A 21,231-nucleotide genomic window follows, 5' to 3' on the forward strand; every position below is an offset into this window, starting at 1 on the left:
ACCAGCTACCCAGTGTAAGAAAATTTGGGCTCAGTCGCAGATCATGGGTCTTGCAACAGGATCATGACCCAAAACATATAGCCAAATGCATCATAGAATGGGCTAAGAGGAGGTTTTAGTTTTAAAAAAAAATCAGAAGTTTCTAAAAAAAGTCATAAGAATCTGGGCAGGAGATTATTTTAATGGCATTCCATTTTTCTAATTTTACCATAAAGTTTGATTTAAAAACAAATTTATGTTTGTTAGGAAAGACTTCTGCCAGATGTTAAAGTGTATGTTTAATTTTAAATATAGCTTATGTAGTCTGACTAAGCTAATGGCTGGATTTACTCTATAAAGGATCAACCCAGTTGGAGTGAGAGACCTTAACTATATTCATGTCATTTAAACAGAAGCAGTCGTTATCCTATCAATTTATATGGTAAACCAAAACAGTTTATTTTCTATTTTAGCTGTTTCTTAGAAGAAGTAGTTTGCTAGCTGACAATAAGACTTCATGGACAGAGAAACAATTGTTTGGTGGTGTTTTAGCCTTCAAAAGCTTTTGAGCACTAGTTTCTATTTTTTCTTTTATCCTGGAAGTGAAGAGCAGAAAGCAAAGATAAGATTTAACTAACTGATCTAATATAACTAATAACAATATATCTGATCTAATATAACTAATTAATATAAGCTAATTTCATAACTAAAAAAAATGAATGTTGGAACTGTAACTATACAGTCATATGTTTACATTATCACTGCTGCTTCCCTTTATAAAGGCTGCACTGCAAAAAATGAAAATATCTTGAGAGCTGTAGTGAACGACATTTCTCTTTGTATACACTTGTGTGTACAAAAGACGAATAAAGTCTGTCTAAGTCTAAGTCTCTAAGTCTAATCTAACTAAATAACTACCTGATTTGATTCTTCGGGATATTTTTTAACCAAGTTCAAAAATCATTGTACGGAAAGGTCAGACTAATAGAAAATGGTCATGGTTTGAAATATTCTTAAACAAATTATTTCTAAGAATATCTTGGAGGTTGCTAATAATTTGCAGAAAAATTATTGCGAAACAAGGTTTACTAAGGCTGTTACATTAAGTTTGTACTGTAATAGATTACAGTACATTCAGATGTCATTAAATATCTTGTTATATGCATAATTCCAAGAGCCAAAAACACATTTAATGTGTGATTTAAAATTATCTATTTGTTAAATGCTGTAAAAATGACATTTGAGAGCTATTAAATATATATTTAGTATCATAATATATAACTATATAATATAATTCTTTTTGCAATGTCCAACAGAGCATGATAAGGCTAAACAGATTAAGACTAAGAGTGAAGGCTTGATTCTGGCTTTAGCTTGTAAGAAATAGAAAAGTGCCAATTTTACAGTTAAAAGCCTGATACAGTTTTAGTAAATCATTGTAGTGGTTTTTAGTTTTAAAATATTAATATTTTAAAAGCGGATACAATTATCTTCAATAAAATCTTGCTTAAAATATACCCCAAAAACGTATAAAATTTAATAAATCAACCCATCCCTGCATTTTTCCTTACTATTCTCAATTTAAGGCTAGTATCGCGGGAAAGCGCAACAAAAATCTCGCGATTTCTAGAAAATAATACCTTGGAGGCGTCTGTCAAGTCAGAAATTGTGTATACTGATTATAAGTGAGGAAGTTGGAAGTTGGTAAACAAAACTAAATATATATCTATTAATTAAAGAATATTTTTGTTAATTAAGAAATATAATGAAGTGAGAGTTGTACGTGCATATTTATCATTTGCCTTTTTTTATACAAGAAATTTGTTTTAAGGCCTACGGTATTTTATTTTGGAAATACCGGATGTGTTTGGTTGGATTAACGGTGCTAGCTTGACAAACTCGGGATTGTTTCTTCTCTGCCTCAGCTGAAGAACAAACCGACGCAGCTGGGTTGCATCAACTATCAATCCTTTACAGCCAAATCGAAGCATTTTTTCAATCCCTTTAAATTCGGCACCAGCTTATTTTTGCAGAATTAAATAGAAACGCTAAGCATATGAAATAACTGTCAATTAGCCGAAACCATAGAAACAGGCTAGAGGCAAAGAAGCCAAAACAAAACATTAAAACCCGGCAAACAAAGAGGTCCTTCTTTCAACGCCAACATTTTTCCTCCATATTCAATAGTTATGAGTCATGTGGCCGTCGAAAATGCCCACGGTCTAGAGCAGCAGGTAAGCAGTGTCAGTTTGCTGTGTCAGAAGCTTTGAAAGTGGGACAGCAACGGGGATAAACATTAGCTTGCCGGCTAGCCTGGTACTTTTAGCAAGATGCTATTAGGCTAGGTAGCTCGGGGTGCGTTTGAATCATACACCCGTAACTGTCTCCGCGCGGATAATTTAACACCGTTTTTATTTAAAATATACTATATCTTTTTACGTTTTACAAATCAATTTCTTTACATGAATACAAAATATCAGTGTCGGTTATTGTGTCTTTTTAGTGATATTATTGCTAAGTAAACATCAGCTAAGCCCCGCCAGCTTCTCCGTGTTGAGCATATGTAACGCACCTCTGAACTATTATGCTCACTGCGTTTTGTCTTGCAGCTTTTAACACTTCGATAAAATGGAGGTGGGGGAAATGGTGCCAATTTAAGACTTGCACAGTAACTGTGCGTGTTTTGCACGCTAAAATCCCCTGCTATGAAAAGTATAACCATCTTAGTGTTGATGGCATTTACCCGTTCACTAAATTTCTTCTGCGTCATCAAAAACGTAGCTGTCTGGTCAGGCAGTTTGGATAGCAACAGAAAAGTACTGCGTGTACTTCAATTATATTTGGATTATAAAATGCCTTCGCTGTGTTTTTTGTAACGGCTATGCACATTTTCAACTCTTAGATAAATGCAAAATAACTCAAAGCTGCATTGAGAACGATTTGTTCAGAATATCCGTTTTGCAAAAGCAAATGAACAGGAAAAAAAAAATACTAACCTGAGATGTTTTTGTTTTTCATCTGTGGCTCAATCAAGAAATGGTTTTCAAAACATTCAGATTTAGTTTTATTATTGTAAAGCTGGTAAAAATATATAATATGCTTTACATCTCTTTTAGTGTTTTTGAAAAGTAGGAATTTATAAAATTCAGATTGGACTAAATTTCTGAAATTTGCTTGCAAAACTTTCCCACTAACAAAGAAGCCATTTTACATATTTGTTTTACATTAGATTTCATTCATGTTAGTAAACCAGCTCAAACTGATGAACTAATTATATAACATAAACAATCCTGCATGCACCAACTCATTTCATAATTGCTCACTTCCAGTTTGTTCAAGGATGCTAATTTAAGTATCAGTTTTGTTTTTGGCAGTTGATGTGTTTTACTGAGTTGTGGGCCAAATAATCAGAAGATTTCATTACATTTATTTAATTATACGTTTATAATTAGATTTTCATACTTTGATTTTGAGGATTCTATACCACGAATGCTTTACTGTAAACTTGTTTGAGCCTGTTTAATATTGCCAAATTTAATACCCCTATCCCCTGATTAACCCGAAATAAGTTATATTGATACTGCATAGTATTTAATAATAATAATAATAATAATAGATTTTATTTGTAACGCACCTTACATTTCAAAGAAATCTCAAAGTGCTACAGAGACCAAAAGAAAAAGAAAAGAAAAAACAAAGACAAAAATAATAACAATAGTAATAATAAAAACAAAGAACAAACTGTAGGGCTTACAGCAATACATCCTACACCGAGCGGCACCAAAAACCAACAAGTGAAACCAACAATTAAAACTACAAATTAATCTCAAAGTGCTACAGAGATTAAAAGAAAAAAAAAAAAAGAAAAAAAAAATTTATTAGACATAACTAACTTTCCTTCAAGCAGATGATTATCAGATTAAAAGGAAGATGCATTTAGTAATTAGTTTGTATGAACCTTCGTTTTAAAATGCATTAGTATTGGTGAACACTTTTTTTTTTTTTTTTTTTTCTGGACAAAGCAAATAATTATAGTTTAAGTAGGGTGATGAATTGATGAAGAAATTAATTGAATTTTTGTTGGTTGAATTACAATTGCAGTGTCTAAAAGTCAAATTAAATTTTATTTGTATTAACAAACCTATTTGTTTCTGTTTTTGTCCTCCAGCTCGCTGTCCTAGACTTGAGTGCTCCGGATGGACAAGGCGGAGGTACTAATAGTAAGCAGTACACATGTTTCTGCTAACATGCTGTGCTTTTTATTTACATTTGCATGAATGAACTGTGAAATTAAGTCCTTACCAAAGGTTGACTTTATTTTATGTTCATTTCATAATCCAGGTACAGTCAAGGTGCTGATATGCACATTCATTCAAATGTTTAAAGTTCTAACCTTAAATGTTTTAAATTTGCCTTAACTTTCCATAAACATTTAGTTAAGAAATGTGATTTTTATTTTTTTTTTCCCTAAACTTTAAACTGTTTTCAGAGAAAAGGAGATTTGGTATTGATGAAGTGTCACATACTGTTATATGTTGCAGTTATTTAAGGCAAAATGCCTCATTTTGGAAATGTAGGCAATATTAAAAAGGTGGAAAATAATTTAGCTAATTTTTCTACAACTAGTGCAATTCAACTCGAGCAACATTGATATTTTGCTGATTGTTGCAACAATTGCTCCTAATCTAACAGATTATAAGAAGTATAATGTTCCGTGGAGCCTATTATGCCTCCTTTATCAACTTCTCTTGATTTATACTGTGCTTCAACAGCCCAATATCAGGATATCATGCAATTAAACATTTTTAGTTAGTAGCAGAAATGCTTATGTATTTATCATGAGTTTGATTGGGGGGTTATCAATTTTCAACATACCTTAGTTTATTGTAAGGCCAGCAATCCTCTTCGAAGCCGCTTTAGTGTTTATTTATATTTTGCAGTCAAGTTTTACAGGTAAAAAGTCCCATTAAAGCTGGAAGAAGCTCGGAAATTATTTGATCTTCTTTCCTTTATTACAAGCCTGACAAGTTAGCAATGTGTAAAACATTTTATGTAGTCTTTATCTAAAAGAGGTTTTTTTTTTATTGTTGCCTGGAGTGCGTTCATAAATAATGTTTTCTTACTTTTCTTGCTACAGGGCGATACATTCCTCCACATTTACGAAACAAGGATGCATCTAAAAATGGTGGGAATAGTCTAGGAGTGTAAAAATGAAAAAAAAAAACGAAAAAAAACGAGTGTGTTAAAAATCATCTGTTTGTCCTGTGTAGTGGGAAATGCCTTTGCTGCTGGCCGACCAGGGGGCTACACCATAGCGCCTGCAGCAAACTGTAAGTAACTCTGAACATTTACCACACTTAGATTCATTCAGCTTTCTCTTTGATCTTATTTTTGCAATAAGCAGAGAGGCTAGAAAACATCTAAAATCCCAATATCTAAATTCAGAGAGCAGAGAACACTTGATTGGTTTTATATTTATGCAACAAAACACGGTTTCCTCTGAGTATTTTGGAGACGGAAGGGAGGACTGAAAAACAAAATGGTGATATCAGTTAAAAAAAAAAAGTTTGAACAGCTTGCAAATATAAACTGAAAGTTAAATTAGTGATTTTATTTTTTTATTTTATATTCATTTAATTTTTAAAGGAAATGGGTGATACATTTCACCCTTAAATACTTTGCTCTACTTAATAGAGTTAATTAAATGGGCTGTTAGAATCAGAATAAAGTTTAATGCCAAGTAGGTTTGCACTTACAAGGAATTTGACTTGGTGTTCAATTGTCATAAGATCATAAATCCCCTTAAGTATTTCATTCTTATCTTGCTAAAAGGCATAAATCAGTACCTGTGAAACGATAAAAACTTCTGAAATTAGTGCTCTCGGGTATAAATCAAAGTTTAGAGCATCAATTTTCAGACCTTTGCAGAGGTAGATGAGATCTGTGGAAGAGATCGGTTTCTTATCAAAGTATCGGCTGATCAGTCGGTGCAACCCTACTACAAATAGTTTGATGTTGACAAGTTTTAGTGTTTTTCTTCAAATCCTGGAATGAAATGTAAATCTACTCATTCTCTCAGATGGGTGGGATGCAGGGCGCAACAACTTTGTCAACGGCTACCACGACAACCGCATGGCTGGCAACTCCTTTAACCGCGGTCCGCCACGTATGGAGCGGGGTCGCGGCGGTGTTGCCGGAGGCAGTTTCCGCGGTAACAGGGGGGGCTCATTCAACCCCATCAACCCAGCTCAGCCCATAAGCTTTGGTGGGTATCATGATGAAGGTAGTGCAGTTATTGGTTTTCTTGTGCCTTGTGAAAAATTCTCTTTAATTTGATTCTTTTATTGAAGCACATTTGAAATGTTGCTTATAGTTTAGTATGATTTTTGTACATTTTTTTTTTATTAGATGCTACTGGCTGGAACCCAACCAAAGAGGCTTATAGCAGCTTTGGCAACAACCGAGGAAAGTCTGCATTCTTCAACGACAGAGGCAACGCCAACCGAGGAAGGTAGGCCCTGCAACTGCTTCTTAAATCAGCTTTAGAAAAGAGAAAAAAGTTGAATCTCCTAACATGTCTGCGGTTCTCAGGTTTGATCACGGCGGATTTGGTGGCGGCGGAGGAGGAAACAGTCGCTGGGTGGAAGAGGCAAGGGATGATGGAGACTGGTCCAAGCCAATGCCGCGCAACGAGCGCCTTGAACAGTGAGTCTGCTGGACTGCTTCCACTTCCTGTTGGTGGCCTGTTCCTGGTCATCAAAGTCAGGAAGAGGGAGCACATTTACTTCAAATGAGTACTAAATCATTTCTATTTGACTAGAGTTAAAGAAATGGATCGAATTGGAAGCTTTTCATTAGAAATAAATATAAATTGCCGTCCATGTGTTTAACAATCACCTGTTGTGATGATCACAGCTCCTTTAATTATACGTAAATATATAAAAGGCATCACCTTTGGTGTGGTGGTATAATACAAGGCACTCTGAGATGGTAAATAATAGCCTGTAAGATATAAACGTCAAACCTCAGGCTGTGCTGTTGCTCGTCTCTGCAGCGAGCTGTTCTCCGGCAGCAACACTGGGATCAACTTTGAGAAATACGATGACATTCCCGTCGAGGCTACAGGACAAAACAGCCCTCATCACATCGAGAGTGTAAGCTGCTTCTATTTAAATAAAATCTGATGAAACATTAAATATGAACTCTCAAAATCTTGATTTCTGTGTAAATCTTTGGTTTTTATGCCTTAATAGTTCCAAGATGTCGACATGGGGGAGATAGTGATGGGCAACATTGCTCTGACCCGCTACACCAGACCAACTCCTGTACAGAAATATGCCATTCCAATAGTGAAGTCCAAGAGAGACCTGATGGCCTGCGCACAGACGGGTAATGACAAAATAAAGTGTCGATCTAAAAAAATATCTATGTGTTGTATTGAGATGGCTGCGTCCCACTTCACGTGACTGAAGAGTTTGACTGTATGTTGTCAGGATCTGGAAAGACGGCGGCGTTCCTGCTTCCCATTCTCAGCCAGATCTACACAGATGGACCAGGAGAGGCTCTGAATGCTGCCAAAGCCTCAGGACAGGTGAAGAACATAGAATCCCATATTCTGTGGCAGATTATTTTCAGAACATTCTTTAAATTGTGTGACTGATTGCAAATTAATGTGAGTCTATAGTTGCTACTAAGTGATTCATTGATCAATCAGATTATTTTTTTTTTTGTTTATGAAGATTTAATTTTTTAGAAAACCCGGATTATTTTTTTCTAGCTCAAAGTGACACCAGTTTATCACTTTTAGTTCTTAGATATAATTTTCTAACTGATAAACTAGCTGACTGTGACACCACTAGCTGCAATCCCATCATGTTTTCATTGTGAAAAAATATTCTACAAGCAGGTTTCACCACTTGAATTTTGTTGCCCTTAAGGTCTTCTACCAGAAGGGATGGATAAAAAAAAATCATATGGTATATATTTTATAAGTGTAAAAGAATCTATTAGAAAAATTGATTGAAAAATTATAAATCCTCTGCTTTTAATATTTTATCTACCAAAATGAAGAAATTAGAAACTGTCAAATGCTAATTCTTCTATTTAAGCTCAAATATTACTGATGTAACTGATCAATTGCAATGCAGCATTGGTATCCATCAATATAAAAGAAACTATTAGAATCTAAAATAAAAGGATATTTTGGCTTCCAGTTGTGTCTGCAGTATAAATTATATCTGGAAGATTTTCAGCTGACACATTTCTGTCATTTGAAATCTTATGTTCTGACTTTTTTTTTTTTTAGCCTGTGGCTTAACAGGCTACATAAAGTTCTTGATAGCTGAGGAGGAGCTGCCTCCTTCAGTGTCCTTTCAGCTACTTCTTCCATCATAACAAATTTCTTAAGCGTTTTACGGTTGTGATGGATCGCAGGTATATCCAGTGTATTAAACAGCTAGGTAAAGCATCGACTAACTCTGTGACCCCATCGCCTGGAGTACTGCATCTCGGTGGTGTCCTTTCCAAAAGAATTATAAAACAATGCTAAGTTTTTTTTTTTTTTTTTTTTTTCTTTTACGTTTATATTTTTCACTTTGTAATATTATTGATAACAGTTGGACACAATCATGTGAATTAAGGTTAAACTGTTTCATTGCCACTTAAGTTATATCAGCAGGATTCCTTCAGTTTATCTTGCTAAATACAGATTGTTAGTCATTTCCTGAAACATAAGTCTATACAAAAGCATTTTGATTCCATAATTGGATTAGCCTGACGTAGTCCGACTCAATTCTAGTCAGAATATGAGTCTGATACTGCTCCATGGAGCTGTGATTATGGGGCGTGTTTCGAACGAACCAGGAAAAAAAATGCCTCTGCACTCAATTGGATAGACCTACAACCAATAAGAGCAACGGAGTGCGTGACGTATGTTAAGCGAGGCATAGTTGTTGTCAACAAAAATCAAAGCGTGCAGTTTCACGCCTAGAATAAGAAGATGAGCCTTGATCGCGTTTCTCTGTTCCTCTTTTAAAATTAATTTGCTGTCGATATCTTCTAGAACAGACCTAATAGCAGAATCTACACACCCAAACTCTGCAGCGGCGGCCATTATTGTTGTCACCCTAGCGCGCTTTGGTCACGTGGTTGATTACGTTACTCTTGATCATCTTTCCATCATCGTATAAAGCCCGCCCTGACAATTTGATTGGATCGCCTGACAGTGGGCGATAATACTCGCGCTACTATGGAGCAGAGCCAGACCGAACTTCCCCGAACTCAAACCTTGTGGGCGGGACTAAGTTCTGACTGGCACCCAGGCTATAATTGGATTGTATGTTATAGATTTAGTGACAATTTAAACTTTTAATTAATTTAAAAAAAATTTTGGCAATTAAATTAAAACAAATGCCTAGTTAAAAGCTCCCAGTGAATGGAATTCCTGTAGATGAGTGAATTTTCTGAGCTGTGCTCTGAGCTAAAAAAAAACCCCACATGGCTGCTCCCTGTTGGAAAACCCTAATGCTTGAGTTCTGTTGCAGGACAATGGAAAATATGGCCGACGTAAGCAGTACCCCATCGCACTGGTTCTGGCTCCTACCAGAGAACTGGCGCTGCAAATATACGACGAAGCCAGGAAGGTATGTGGGGAAACCATGCGCACAGATTAGTGAGGCAGCGAATGGAGATGATGCATTTATATATATATATTTTTTTTTTCAGTTTTCCTACCGCTCCAGAGTGCGTCCCTGCGTGGTGTATGGAGGAGCGGATATTGGCCAGCAGATTAGAGACCTGGAGAGAGGCTGCCACCTACTGGTAGCAACACCTGGTAGACTTGTCGATATGATGGAGAGAGGCAAGATTGGATTAGACTACTGCAAGTAAGATGGAGCCAAAAGGAAGAAGTACGATATGAAATGCATTCTAGATGCTTTAAAGACTCAAGTGTTTTTTTTTTTTTTTTTCTTCAGCTATCTGGTCCTGGATGAAGCAGATCGCATGCTGGACATGGGCTTTGAGCCCCAGATAAGACGCATTGTGGAACAGGACACCATGCCACACAAAGGCATCAGACAGACCTTGATGTTCAGCGCTACGTTTCCTAAAGAGATCCAGGTGCGTTTGTTGTCACTCCAGTTTCTCCATTTAGCCTCAGACATGATTTTCTCTGCCAGCTTCTGAACGGCTGCCAGATCTGACTCGCTGAATCAGGGGTTGGTTCGCCTCAGGACAGCAACTTGGCAGGAAACTTTTTTCTTTTTCTACTTTTTTTTTAAGTTGAAGCAGGGGAATAACATTTTTTGCTTCACCTGCAGGTTCTAGCAAGGGATTTTCTGGAGGATTACATCTTCCTGGCTGTGGGCAGAGTGGGTTCCACCTCAGAGAACATCACACAGAAAGTTGTGTGGGTGGAAGAGAGCGATAAGAGATCTTTCCTCCTTGACCTGCTCAGCGCTACAGGTTAGTTTAACATGAATATAATTCAGTGGATGTAGCAGGATTTTCTGCTCACTAGAGGTGCAGAACCTCTTAACCTTTTTAAATTCACCGCAGCCTTTTAAAACGGATCCGTTTTACTGTAGCGTTCTGCATCCGTGCAAAGCCAGTTCTGTCTTTCTGCAGTGGTGCTGTATGATGTTATCCCCATCTCATTCATCGCATTGTTACCCGTCTCGTCTTGGCAAACCAGCGCGACTTTTACTGTTTACGCTGTTTTACTCATGTTCTTCCTTTGTAATATCTCTAAAAGTGGAAATATTAATTCTTGGGTAGCACTGGTGACGGATGGGTTGAATTTGATTTAAAATGTTTAATCAGTTGGCTTTGTTGCTGTTCAGGTTATGTCATTTAGTGCTGTAGAGGCATTAAATACCAGTTTAGGAATATTAGTTATAAAACTTTGATGTGGTTTTATCCCAAGTCATCCCCAACGAGGTACAGGACAATACTGGAGACAACGTAGAGAAACCTGGTAAGATTTACACCTAAGACATATAAATCTCTCATTTCATATGTTGGATAAGTTTGCTTGACTTCATGTGTTTTTGTTTTTTCGCTTTTTTTGTGGATTAAGTATCATTTCATTTAATTTAGGCTTTGTGTATCAGTTAATCTGAACTGCACAAGCCTGTTTTTACTTTAAAGATGTTGTGGCATCTATACACACAGGCCGTTTCTCAATATGTGTGCTTGTGCGTCGTCGTGTGGTCGGAAAAACCTCATCAGCCTCAGCCCGAGTACTGTTCCAATTCACAAGAAGACCGAGAACGGACAAAGTCCCCGGATTTTGTTCTCACCCCTCCCTCTTTACCCAGCATGCATCAGAGCAGACTTCTCCGTTCTTGAGATTGGCAGCTGTCCCAGCATGCACTGCGGTAGCAGCAGCTTTCAATGGGGCGCTCACAGAGCTCAGAGTATTGAATTAAAAGTTCTCTTTTCTGTTGCTGTTTTTCAATAAAAGTTAAGTTTTAAGATCATTTGAGGCGAGAACATTATACTTTTAAGGTTCACTATATGGCCCATTTATTGATTTAATGCGTAATAATAAAAAAAAAATAATAAAAAAGAAGTCGAGAGGACCCACGCAACCAGCGGAGCTCCGAGGGTAACCGCAGCCAGGGCTAACATTAGCCTGTCTGCAGCAGCCCTCTCTTGGCATAGCTGTGTGTGATGGACCGCTGCCTCATATTGCAAATATTCTATTATTTTTTTGGTCTTATTTGGCAAAATATTAATTTGATTTGTGTTTATCAGACTGGGTTAATTATTACTCCACTAAATGAAAAAAAAAAGTAAGAATTTATCTAAAGCCTATTAGTGACAGGAGGTGAAATGCAGCTCCAGATGAGCCGAGCGTGTGGTGATGTCATCAGTACGCTTCTGTTCAAATTGTCCTAGATTTATGCTGCATTCTCCCGTTGTCCCCAAGGCCATACTTTCCTATATTCCTCTCAAGGACACAATTCCATACTCACATTCTTGTGAATTGAGAAACGGCCACAGTGTCTGTGGTAGCTTCATGTTGGAGAGAATCTGGTCATGTTGGACTCCTGGTCATTCGTTGCCACTAAGCGGGTGTGAAACAAGTCACAATAGCAGAGAACCTATGGGGTGTAATGACACCTCGAACAAGTCTGGCCATCAATAGCTTTAAACGTTCAAGCATGAAAACTACTGCTTTATTTTAAGCTGCAACGCATCTTTTATTTTATTTTTCCTGTGTATATATTGTTTAATGTGCTCCGTCTCTCCCAGAAAGCCTGCATGTATCACACCACCTGTGGGACTGTTTTATTGCAGGGTTCCTACACAACCAAACAGGATAATGTTGAAACTTAGTTCAGAGTCATTTGGAACAATATAATTATTGTAAATTTATTTCCAGATATCAGTCTGCATCATCTTATCTAAAAGCTGAAAGCAGTTGCCCATAAACACCCCTGTCAACTTTCCCTTTACTGTCCTTGTTTTTGTCAAACTGTTGGTCCTCCATCTGTTCACCAGTAGGAATGGCTTCCATTGAGGATTTATTGAGACTTCTTTTATAATACTTCATAGCAACCAGTATTTATTGATACCCTTATCAATACTTCATCAAACGAAAGGGTTTTAGATATTTGAAATAGAAGTGCAAAATGGATTAATGTTACAGAAAAATTACTTTTTTAAATAGAAAATAGATAACTAACATTCTATATGAATAAAAGGCTAAAATGTTATATAAAAGCTATGTTGTATGATTATAAGAGAGGAATACACACCAAGTATGATTAAAACGAAAAAAATAAAGTAATAACAACATAAAGAGGAAAAAAAAATTATTACATAAAACACTATGATTAAGTTATATTTACATCCCACTTTGTAATCTAGATTGAAATCAGTGGAAGCTTTTCTGATGCTCTTCTTTGAGTAAACTTTTGGCAACAAGTCAAAATGCAAATGGCTTCAACAGCAAAGAAATTAGTTCCTTAATTTATTATCAGCCTAGGAAAAAAATGTATAGTACGGTTGGATGACATTTCATTCCACAATGCCCATTCAACATGTTTCCATACCCATTCTTTCTCTGGTCCTCTCATAGTTTGTATACCTTTTGCTTTAACATCAATCTGATTCTCTGCGCTTTGATCCCCTGTCCCCTTTTCTTTCATCTGTCTTTTAACCCATTTTTATTCTTTCTTTGGCCCGCTATTGGTGCATGGATCCTTCCAGTAGCTTTTAGTCTGTTTTGCAGAACATCAACCGTAAATTCATAGTGAACCGTTCTATCTATACCATTGGTTAAAAAATGCTAACTCTAGTGCTTTTAAGTCTGGGGAATTTCAGATGTGAAAAAGACAATGTGCTGGACCCCTGTTATAGAAAAGGCTCATTAGTGATGTCATACTCCTACAACACTGCAAAAAATGTAAATCTAAGGAAGTAATTTTTTTCTGTATATTTTTTTTTCGTGAATAGAGGAGATGAGCGAGACACGTTGCCAGTAGAATAAGACAATTTACATTTAAAATAAGAAAAAACTGCAGTCTAATTGTAAGGGTAAAAATTCTCAATCCATTGGCAGAGCATCGTATATTGCTACACTCAAATTAAGGGTAAATAGACAAATTTTAAGAAATTTTTACTCGTTTTCATAAATTTTTTGCAGTGTACATTTAGTTTGTTCAAGTTTCAACATTTGATCTCATATCGGCATAATACTAGCAAAAAACGGCACATCACTGCCTAATGTTTTTTGTTTCATCTCCATTGTTTCCATGATTCCTATGATCAGTTTCTTGGTGTCAATTTCCTGTTTACACAATACTGTTGTATTTTAAGGTCTATGCTACGTATTGCGTCAGACAAAAAAGTTTTTAATTTTAACTTGAGGCGTTTTTTTGTTGTTTTTTTTTTTTTGTTGTCCCGTCTCTATTTACCAGGTAAGGACTCCCTGACCCTCGTTTTTGTGGAGACCAAGAAAGGAGCAGACGCCTTGGAGGACTTCCTGTACCGGGAGGGGTACGCCTGCACCAGCATTCACGGCGACCGCTCCCAGAGAGACCGCGAGGAGGCACTGAACCAGTTTAGATCGGGAAAGTGTCCCATTCTGGTTGCAACTGCGGTCAGTAAACTACAAACTTAGTTTTTTTGGGAGACTGCCGAGTCAGCAGGACTGTTGTAATGTTTTTTTTTGTCATGTTGGTCCCTCAGGTTGCAGCTCGAGGTCTGGACATCTCCAACGTGAAACACGTCATTAACTTTGACCTTCCGAGTGACATAGAGGAGTACGTCCATCGTATCGGACGTACGGGGCGAGTCGGAAACCTGGGTTAGTGAGCACCTTTCTGACTCCTCGATAGAATGATGTACAGTAGCTCCTAAGTACAACAAATGTTAATGAGTCTTTATGCTACGCTGGTTCTCTGCAGGCCTGGCCACATCGTTCTTTAACGACAAAAACGGGAACATCACAAAGGACCTGCTGGATATCCTGGTAGAAGCTAAACAGGAGGTTCCCTCATGGCTGGAGAGCTTGGCTTATGAGCACCAGCACAAGAGTAGCAGCAGGGGGCGCTCTAAGAGGTGCTTATCAGCTTTCCTCTCACTATCCATATTGAGATCTAAAAAAAAAAAAAAAAAAAATCAGAATTCCCGTTTTGGGGGTCCAAATTTATGCTGGATTTCATGTCATCTCCAGGTTCTCTGGTGGTTTTGGAGCTCGGGATTATAGACAGACAGCCGCTGGAGGCAGCGCCGTGGGATTCGGGGGGCGAGGAGGACGCAACCAGCAAGGACATGGAGGAAACCGTGGCTTTGGAGGAGGTAAGGACTGTTGGAGGATTGCAGAAAGCAGTGCATAGTTAATGTTATTTGAATGTATTTAAAACGAATAAAATACGGTTAATACATCCATCCAAAATGTAAACTTCCGGCGTTTTCTAGGGTTAGGGAAGTAAATGAACCTGTGGATGAAGACAGGAGGTTGTGTTTGATTTAATATTTAAAAGATTTGTATTTCCTCTACTAAAAGTTTTGATTTGAAGTGAGAATTTTATCATGTATTTTTCATTACCGGTGGTGATTTAAGCCATTTGTTCACATCCACAGGTGGTTTTGGGAACTTCTACACAAGCGACGGCTATGGAGGAAATTACTCACATTCTCAAGTGGACTGGTGGGGCAATTAGGTGTCTCCATTCCACCTCACCTCGTCTTTCTTTCCCCCTTTAACTCTCCATCATTTCCCCCAACCATGTCGTCTCCATCCCATCCGTCGTGTCACCTCTATTATTCCCTGGAACCTCCATGCATGTGATTAAACTATTTATACTCATTTATATAGCCCCTCCTTCTATTCCCAGTCAGTCACGTCTTAGTAGCTTTAGATTTCTCTTGTGATTTCCATCTTCATTTTTCTCTACAAAGGTTTCCGTTCCTAATTTTCTGCCCAATCCTCGTAATGTTGGCCACTTTTTATAAAGGATCTTGGACTTCTTTTGTTGTTACATCCTGACTTCCCAGTAAAGATCTTTTCAAATCCCCAAAAATAGGAAATCTGCAGGCATTTGTCGGCAGGGTAACATCCTTTTTCTGACCTTTAGCTTCATGCATTTTGGTTGTTTTTTTCCCTCCATTTGACCACAGTCAGACAGGCTCCCTGTGTAACTGTATTAAATGCATGGCCGTGTCGTAAAGCAACGGCCAAAAAACTGGGCGAGACTGCAAAGCTAATATTTCTGCAGAAATTCAGACTGAAGAACTTTTTGTTCTCCTTTATTTAAATAGTAGAAAGAACCTTTAGCTCTTTTTCACTTAAAGCATCAATAATTGAATTACTGGTGTCTGACAAAACGACAAACCAGGCCATGAAACGCCATCTTTTCCCACTTGAAGGCAGAAAAAAACTTGCATTTCTTCCAACTCCCACCAATGTAGAGAATCTTTTTGTTTCTGTACTGTGCCTTTAAGAATTTAAACTATGTATGTTGCTTTTCTCACGATAATATCTAACTGGCTGCAAGTATAGTGTAAAGGTTACTGTATTTAATGTAGTGTGGGGGTTAAACACGCACTTCTTCACTCCCATTTGGATGAATCCAAACTAGGCTTGAAGTAAATCAAACCTTGGCAAAAAAAAAATACAAAAAAACAACCTAAAACAAATGAGGAAGGTTTAGTCCTCATGTCCTCTAGAGATAATATTAACCAGAAAGGTCTTATGAGGCATTTCCCTGAAACTTATAACCTCTGCAAACACATTTCTGTGTCGTTTAAACTTATTCGTTTTAGGATTTGGGGAATAAATCTCGTTTAAATCCAGAGCACCAATTGGAGCCTGCAGCTCGGCTTCCCACAGCCTGTGTCACTAATTGTCACCTACAGACTAAACCTGGTACTGCAGCATTAGAAATGCTCTTTCATGTTACTGCACCTGGTAAAAGGGTTGAAGTGTGCGAATAAAAGTCGGTCCAGGAGTTTTTCAGTACATCAGACAAGATTTAAAGTACCAAACAGATTTTCTTTTTTACCCGACTCTTAGTGCCACCACGCTCATGGGAAACCGAATCTACTTCCTCCTCAAACCTTAGTCTTTTTTTTGTTTTGTGTTGTTTTTATCCTGCAACTCTAAAAGGTAAGTTAAAGAAAAACATGCTCACTCTATCCTGGAGAGTTTAATGAAACATCTTCTTTAGAATAAATCTTTCCTTTTTTTTTATTTAAATTTTGGTTTATTTTCTGTTCAGTCCTTAAAATCTAAGTAAAAAGTTGGAGTTACTAATTTGTACTCTGACAACTGGGGCTTCCTGAAGATGTAATGCTTCATTTCCAGAGCACCTTGTAGCTACGTACAAGAACCACTTTCTGTGCAAACTAAACCTAATAAGGATTTTCCACCATCTTGTTGCTACCTTTTGTTTGCAACATGTTGAATTGGTCGAGGCACTGAACAGACATACAGCTGCTAATTATTCACCCACTGATTGCAGGAAGTTAACAAAAGGTCAGGTTCATGAATCTGAGCCGCTAAAATGTGCTAGTGTGTGGAGGGGAAAAAAAGCTCTGATCCTTAGGAAGCCCTGTTTGGCTTTGCAGATAAATCTAAAGCTCAAAGCCGACTCTGCACATAAGATATCCAAACTTATTTTCCTTGATTTAAATAAAACAAATCCATGTAAATAGCTGAAATCAAGAGGAATTTCCACAAAAAAAAAAATGTGAAGGATTAGAAGTGTGCAAAACGAATCACTCAACATGGACCAGACTATGTCTGGGAAGCTTTGTTCAGTGGGCAGTGGACAGGGATCAATAACATCCTTTCTTCAGTAACCTGCTGCCTCGAACAAAGCCGGACCAAGACAATAAAACATATGCGAGTGTTGTTGTTTTTTTGGTCAAGGAGTTAAAAACGCTGAGCAGATTGATGTAGATCTAAAGCAGGCTTTAGTGACAAATACCCGATTTTCCAATCCTGTAAATTTTTTTTCTTCTGTTTGACTTTTAATTGAAATTGTCCAGTTATTCTTTAGCTCCAGTTCCGTCACACGTGTAACTGAAACTATTTCGCTTTGTTATAAATGAAGCGTTTTCCGGTAAGAACAGAAGACGGCTGTTATGGGATGCTTTGTCTCACTCCACTGTCTCATTACACTTTATAGCCTTTTATCAAAAAAACAAAAACAGAAATTTAGGTGCATTCTCCGCTTCGTTAAACAAATTCACCTCAAAGTCTGAGTGATCGGTTTATGAGCTACACTTAAATGTGGATCATTAGAGCCCATCAGGTTTTTTTTTGTTTTTTGATTCTTGCAGCAATGGTTGATAGTCTCCATATTAAATTTCTTCATAGAACAGCTGCTTGATGTGAGCAAATAACCAGCACCGAGATAGAATCTGTAAAGGTACAACAGTTGCTAACGACAATCAACTTTGAAGGACAAACTTGAGTTTAAAAATTCTCGCATTTGGCTGTCATGTCTCCGTGCAGCTGTCCAGCTTCAAAGCAGTGTCTTCCATGATGATAAAAAGCAACCATAGTTGAGGGCAATCCTTCAAATCCGTAAATCGGTTTGACTCACTGAGGCTAACCACTATTAAGCTGTTTGAAATCGGAACAACCGACTTCAGTTTTTGACCGTGTTGCGAGCTGTGTTACCGTTACGTTTACCATTAAAATATGGATACCGTCAGCATTTGTTACTTGAATACGAAGCGGCTACTGCTCCCAAGCAGCCACTTTTACTTATGTATTATTCTCGTTGTTATTGTTAAAGTTAAATCACGTTCCCTGATTGAGTACAGTACAAGTTCTAGAAAATGCTGTGCCTTCTACTGACCACTAGGGGGCAATGAAGGAATAAGCACTTTGTTGGCAGCTGCATGTTTTGATATATTTTTTTTCTATTATTCTAAGCGGTGGAAGGTAAATTGTTTACTTTAATATTTGTAGGCCACTCCTGTCAAATAGAAGTCCGATATGCAATGCACGTCCGTTTTATGAACAAATTGCACTGTTAGTTGTTTTTGCCAAATAAATCGAGCTACCACTGTGTCCCAGATTTAAAACCTTGATAACACTGCTGGACACAAATTTCTACCAAAGTGAATTTTTTTTTGCTTGCTTAGATTATGTACTCAAAGCCCTTTTTGATTTTTATGCTACATTTAATTAATAATACTGTTAGCAGTTAGCGTGCTAATGGACTGACCTATTTCCAAAATGTGCATAGTGCCTTGTAATGACTGAATTACTTAATTCATACATTGCTTAGGGCTGGGTATGCTTTCAGTTGGACATGAAATCCAGACTATTGCTCTCTAAATATTGAAACTAGGTGTGTAAATGTGATATCTGTATGTGAATGTCACAGATCGACTACCTCAAGGTATAATTTAAACAACCAGAGGGGCATTCAGAGAGCTCATCCTTAAGGCTGGGGGCTTTATTTGATGTCTTTTTTTTTTTAATAAAGGAAATAGTTTTGCTAGTGTTGCCATTTCATCGGGTTTAATAAATTTCATCGCCAGTAGGGTTTTAACTCATTACTATAGGGTGTTTGCACCGTCTGCGGCACAAGCTCTTTCAGATACAAATCAGGCACAAACTGACAAAATATATTCTGGTGCTGCTAAAATGTAAACATTTTGTGTTATTACTGTTAATTTTAAACAGATTCTTGGCTTTTTTTTTTTTAGCTGCTTTACTTCAGGAATGTTTGTCATTCTCAATTTGCCCAGCATTATAGTCCCATTTGCAGTTGCACAAGGCTGATTCTCATGATTTACAGCTTTATTAGCAACACGTTTAGCACTTTAAAAGATCTGCAAATCCTTGTAGTGTTGCTTGCTAGTTTGCAACTGCAACCATGCTAATATTTAAAATGCAACATTTTGCAACACTTTTTTTTTTAATTATTGTTGACCTGTACCTATGCAGAATCTAAAACCATGTTTTTCCACTTGCTGGTAAAATGCGGATATAGCGAATTCATACAGATCATTTCAAGCACATTCTGTATTTTTTGTGACTAAAACCTTTATTTACCAGCACTTTATTTATTTTTTTTCTAAAACCCATTGATGCCTTATATTGGTGGCGGATACCCAGCCCTAAAGGAGCAGATAGTCGCGTTTGTTCCTGACATGCTCATTTACGCTGATGACTCTGTGCTTGCTAAGTTATTAGCAGGAACGCTATTAAAGATATGAAGAACAATTTATGGTGCTATGCTCCCATTGCTGCGGGCCTGCAGGCCTCCCTGTTGTGAAATAACTTTGAATCCTAACAGTGTTTTGCAGAAAATGCTGTTAAAGCTCGATTACGTTGAGTCTTATGTAGCACTCGTCCTTCATGCCTCTGGAGAGGTTTTACGACAAGGTATTTGCGGCGTAGCACAGCAAGGAGAGGTAAGGAACAATCCTTCCAGATAGAAAACAGTTTTTATTTTTATTATTTTATTTTAATGGGACCAGGTGGAGCTCTAGTCAGCAGCAACTGTAGGATTCAACCGTTTGCAGAGTCCTTGAGTCTTAGCTGCTAGTTTGTGTAATTTATCAAGCATTTTGGGGGCAATATGTTTATTTTTATAAGCCTAATACAAAAGTTGATGTTTTACAAAGTGACTTGACCAAAAGACAGTAAACAAAAACACTGGCACTTGAATGTTAAATGTCGTTGGTATGAGTGAAAAAAAAAATCTCTATTTTTCTGGGGTAGTGTGAGCTTTTTAAATGTAAAACAATGCAATGAGTGGGAGCTTCTCACTCATGTCACTGTAACAGGAAGTGCTAATTTGTGCTTTCTTTTAGAGTGCCAAAATAACTTTATTTTCATATTTAGAACTGGAACCTGTGAGGCGTTCAGGTACCTCTTGAATCCCCCGTTTCTGACAGGATCATCTTAAAACCAAAGTTTTAGTTTAATGCTATCACGGTTGGTTCACGTCGGATTGATTATAAGGTGGCTTGACCAAAGCCTGTTTGTTCAAACCTAAAATTTCAAGTAAAAGGTCTTTAAAATTGCAATATTGTCCATTGTTGATTCAATTGAGTAACGCTTTAAGTGAAGCATTGTTACCGTGACATATGAAGTGAAACGCCCCACACAGGTTATATTAAGTCATATTTATGGTCCATAAACCTGTTTGTGTGACAGGCTCCATTGCTAATTTTAGGATCAAATCTTCAATCGGCAAACTGATTAGAATAAATTCCAAATATGCCAAGGTTTGGATTAAAAACAATATGATTAAATACCATTTTGTAAAAAAAATAAAATAAAAAAACGATAAACATGCAGTACAAAAGAAAAAGGTCAAGATTCTCTTCAAGTTCTTTTTTTTTTCTCCATTCTCGTTAATACCCTCGTGAATGTTTGGCAAGTGGCCATCTTTAAAGTCTCCCTCACGCAGAATTGACTGTGGTTCTATTGCTATGTTGTTGTGATTTGCATATTTTTTTTAGGCAACAGTGCATTAATGCTGTCACAGGAGAGTTTCTGGCCAGTCAGGAAAAAATTTGGCTTTTTTTTTTTTTTTAAGCAAACTAATTGCACAGAAACAATATTGTGGTGACTTTCTCTGTTTAAAAATACTGCAATCTAAATAAGTAGAGGCGTGCTTTTGAATGATTGTGTTTTACTGGGTGGATTTAAGAGTCCAGTGCTGTCTTCATTACTGATTGGCCAGACCGCTCTACATGATCTAGCAGAAGCACCAGCCTGGTAGATAGTATTTGCTTTATGTATTAGTTTAGGAAGTGTGCATG

General features: G+C 37.2%; 1 protein-coding gene across 3 annotated transcripts; it reads left to right on the plus strand.

Moving 5' to 3' along the window:
* Nucleotides 1-1,878: 1,878 nt before the first annotated feature.
* Nucleotides 1,879-17,011, plus strand: ddx3xb (DEAD-box helicase 3 X-linked b). Of its 3 annotated transcripts, none has more exons than XM_038277797.1 (20): nt 1,879-2,213; nt 4,148-4,199; nt 5,117-5,164; nt 5,250-5,309; nt 6,059-6,244; nt 6,388-6,490; nt 6,571-6,684; nt 7,034-7,133; nt 7,233-7,368; nt 7,473-7,570; nt 9,522-9,620; nt 9,703-9,863; nt 9,954-10,098; nt 10,299-10,443; nt 10,904-10,954; nt 13,908-14,089; nt 14,179-14,296; nt 14,397-14,550; nt 14,666-14,790; nt 15,076-17,011. In XM_038277797.1, exons 1-20 carry the CDS (start codon nt 2,169-2,171, stop codon nt 15,153-15,155), a joined length of 2,202 nt encoding a protein of 733 aa, XP_038133725.1. In that variant the 5' UTR covers nt 1,879-2,168; the 3' UTR covers nt 15,156-17,011. The 3 variants fall into 3 exon arrangements, with proteins under 3 accessions (XP_038133725.1, XP_038133727.1, XP_038133728.1); XM_038277799.1 differs by having other exon boundaries at nt 4,148-4,190; XM_038277800.1 differs by lacking the exon at nt 10,904-10,954.
* The last annotated feature ends 4,220 nt before the right edge of the window (nt 17,012-21,231 follow it).

Source organism: Cyprinodon tularosa, unplaced genomic scaffold, assembly GCF_016077235.1.
Source record: "Cyprinodon tularosa strain WSP-4 unplaced genomic scaffold, ASM1607723v1 ctg1348, whole genome shotgun sequence".
Classification (NCBI taxonomy): domain Eukaryota; kingdom Metazoa; phylum Chordata; class Actinopteri; order Cyprinodontiformes; family Cyprinodontidae; genus Cyprinodon; species Cyprinodon tularosa.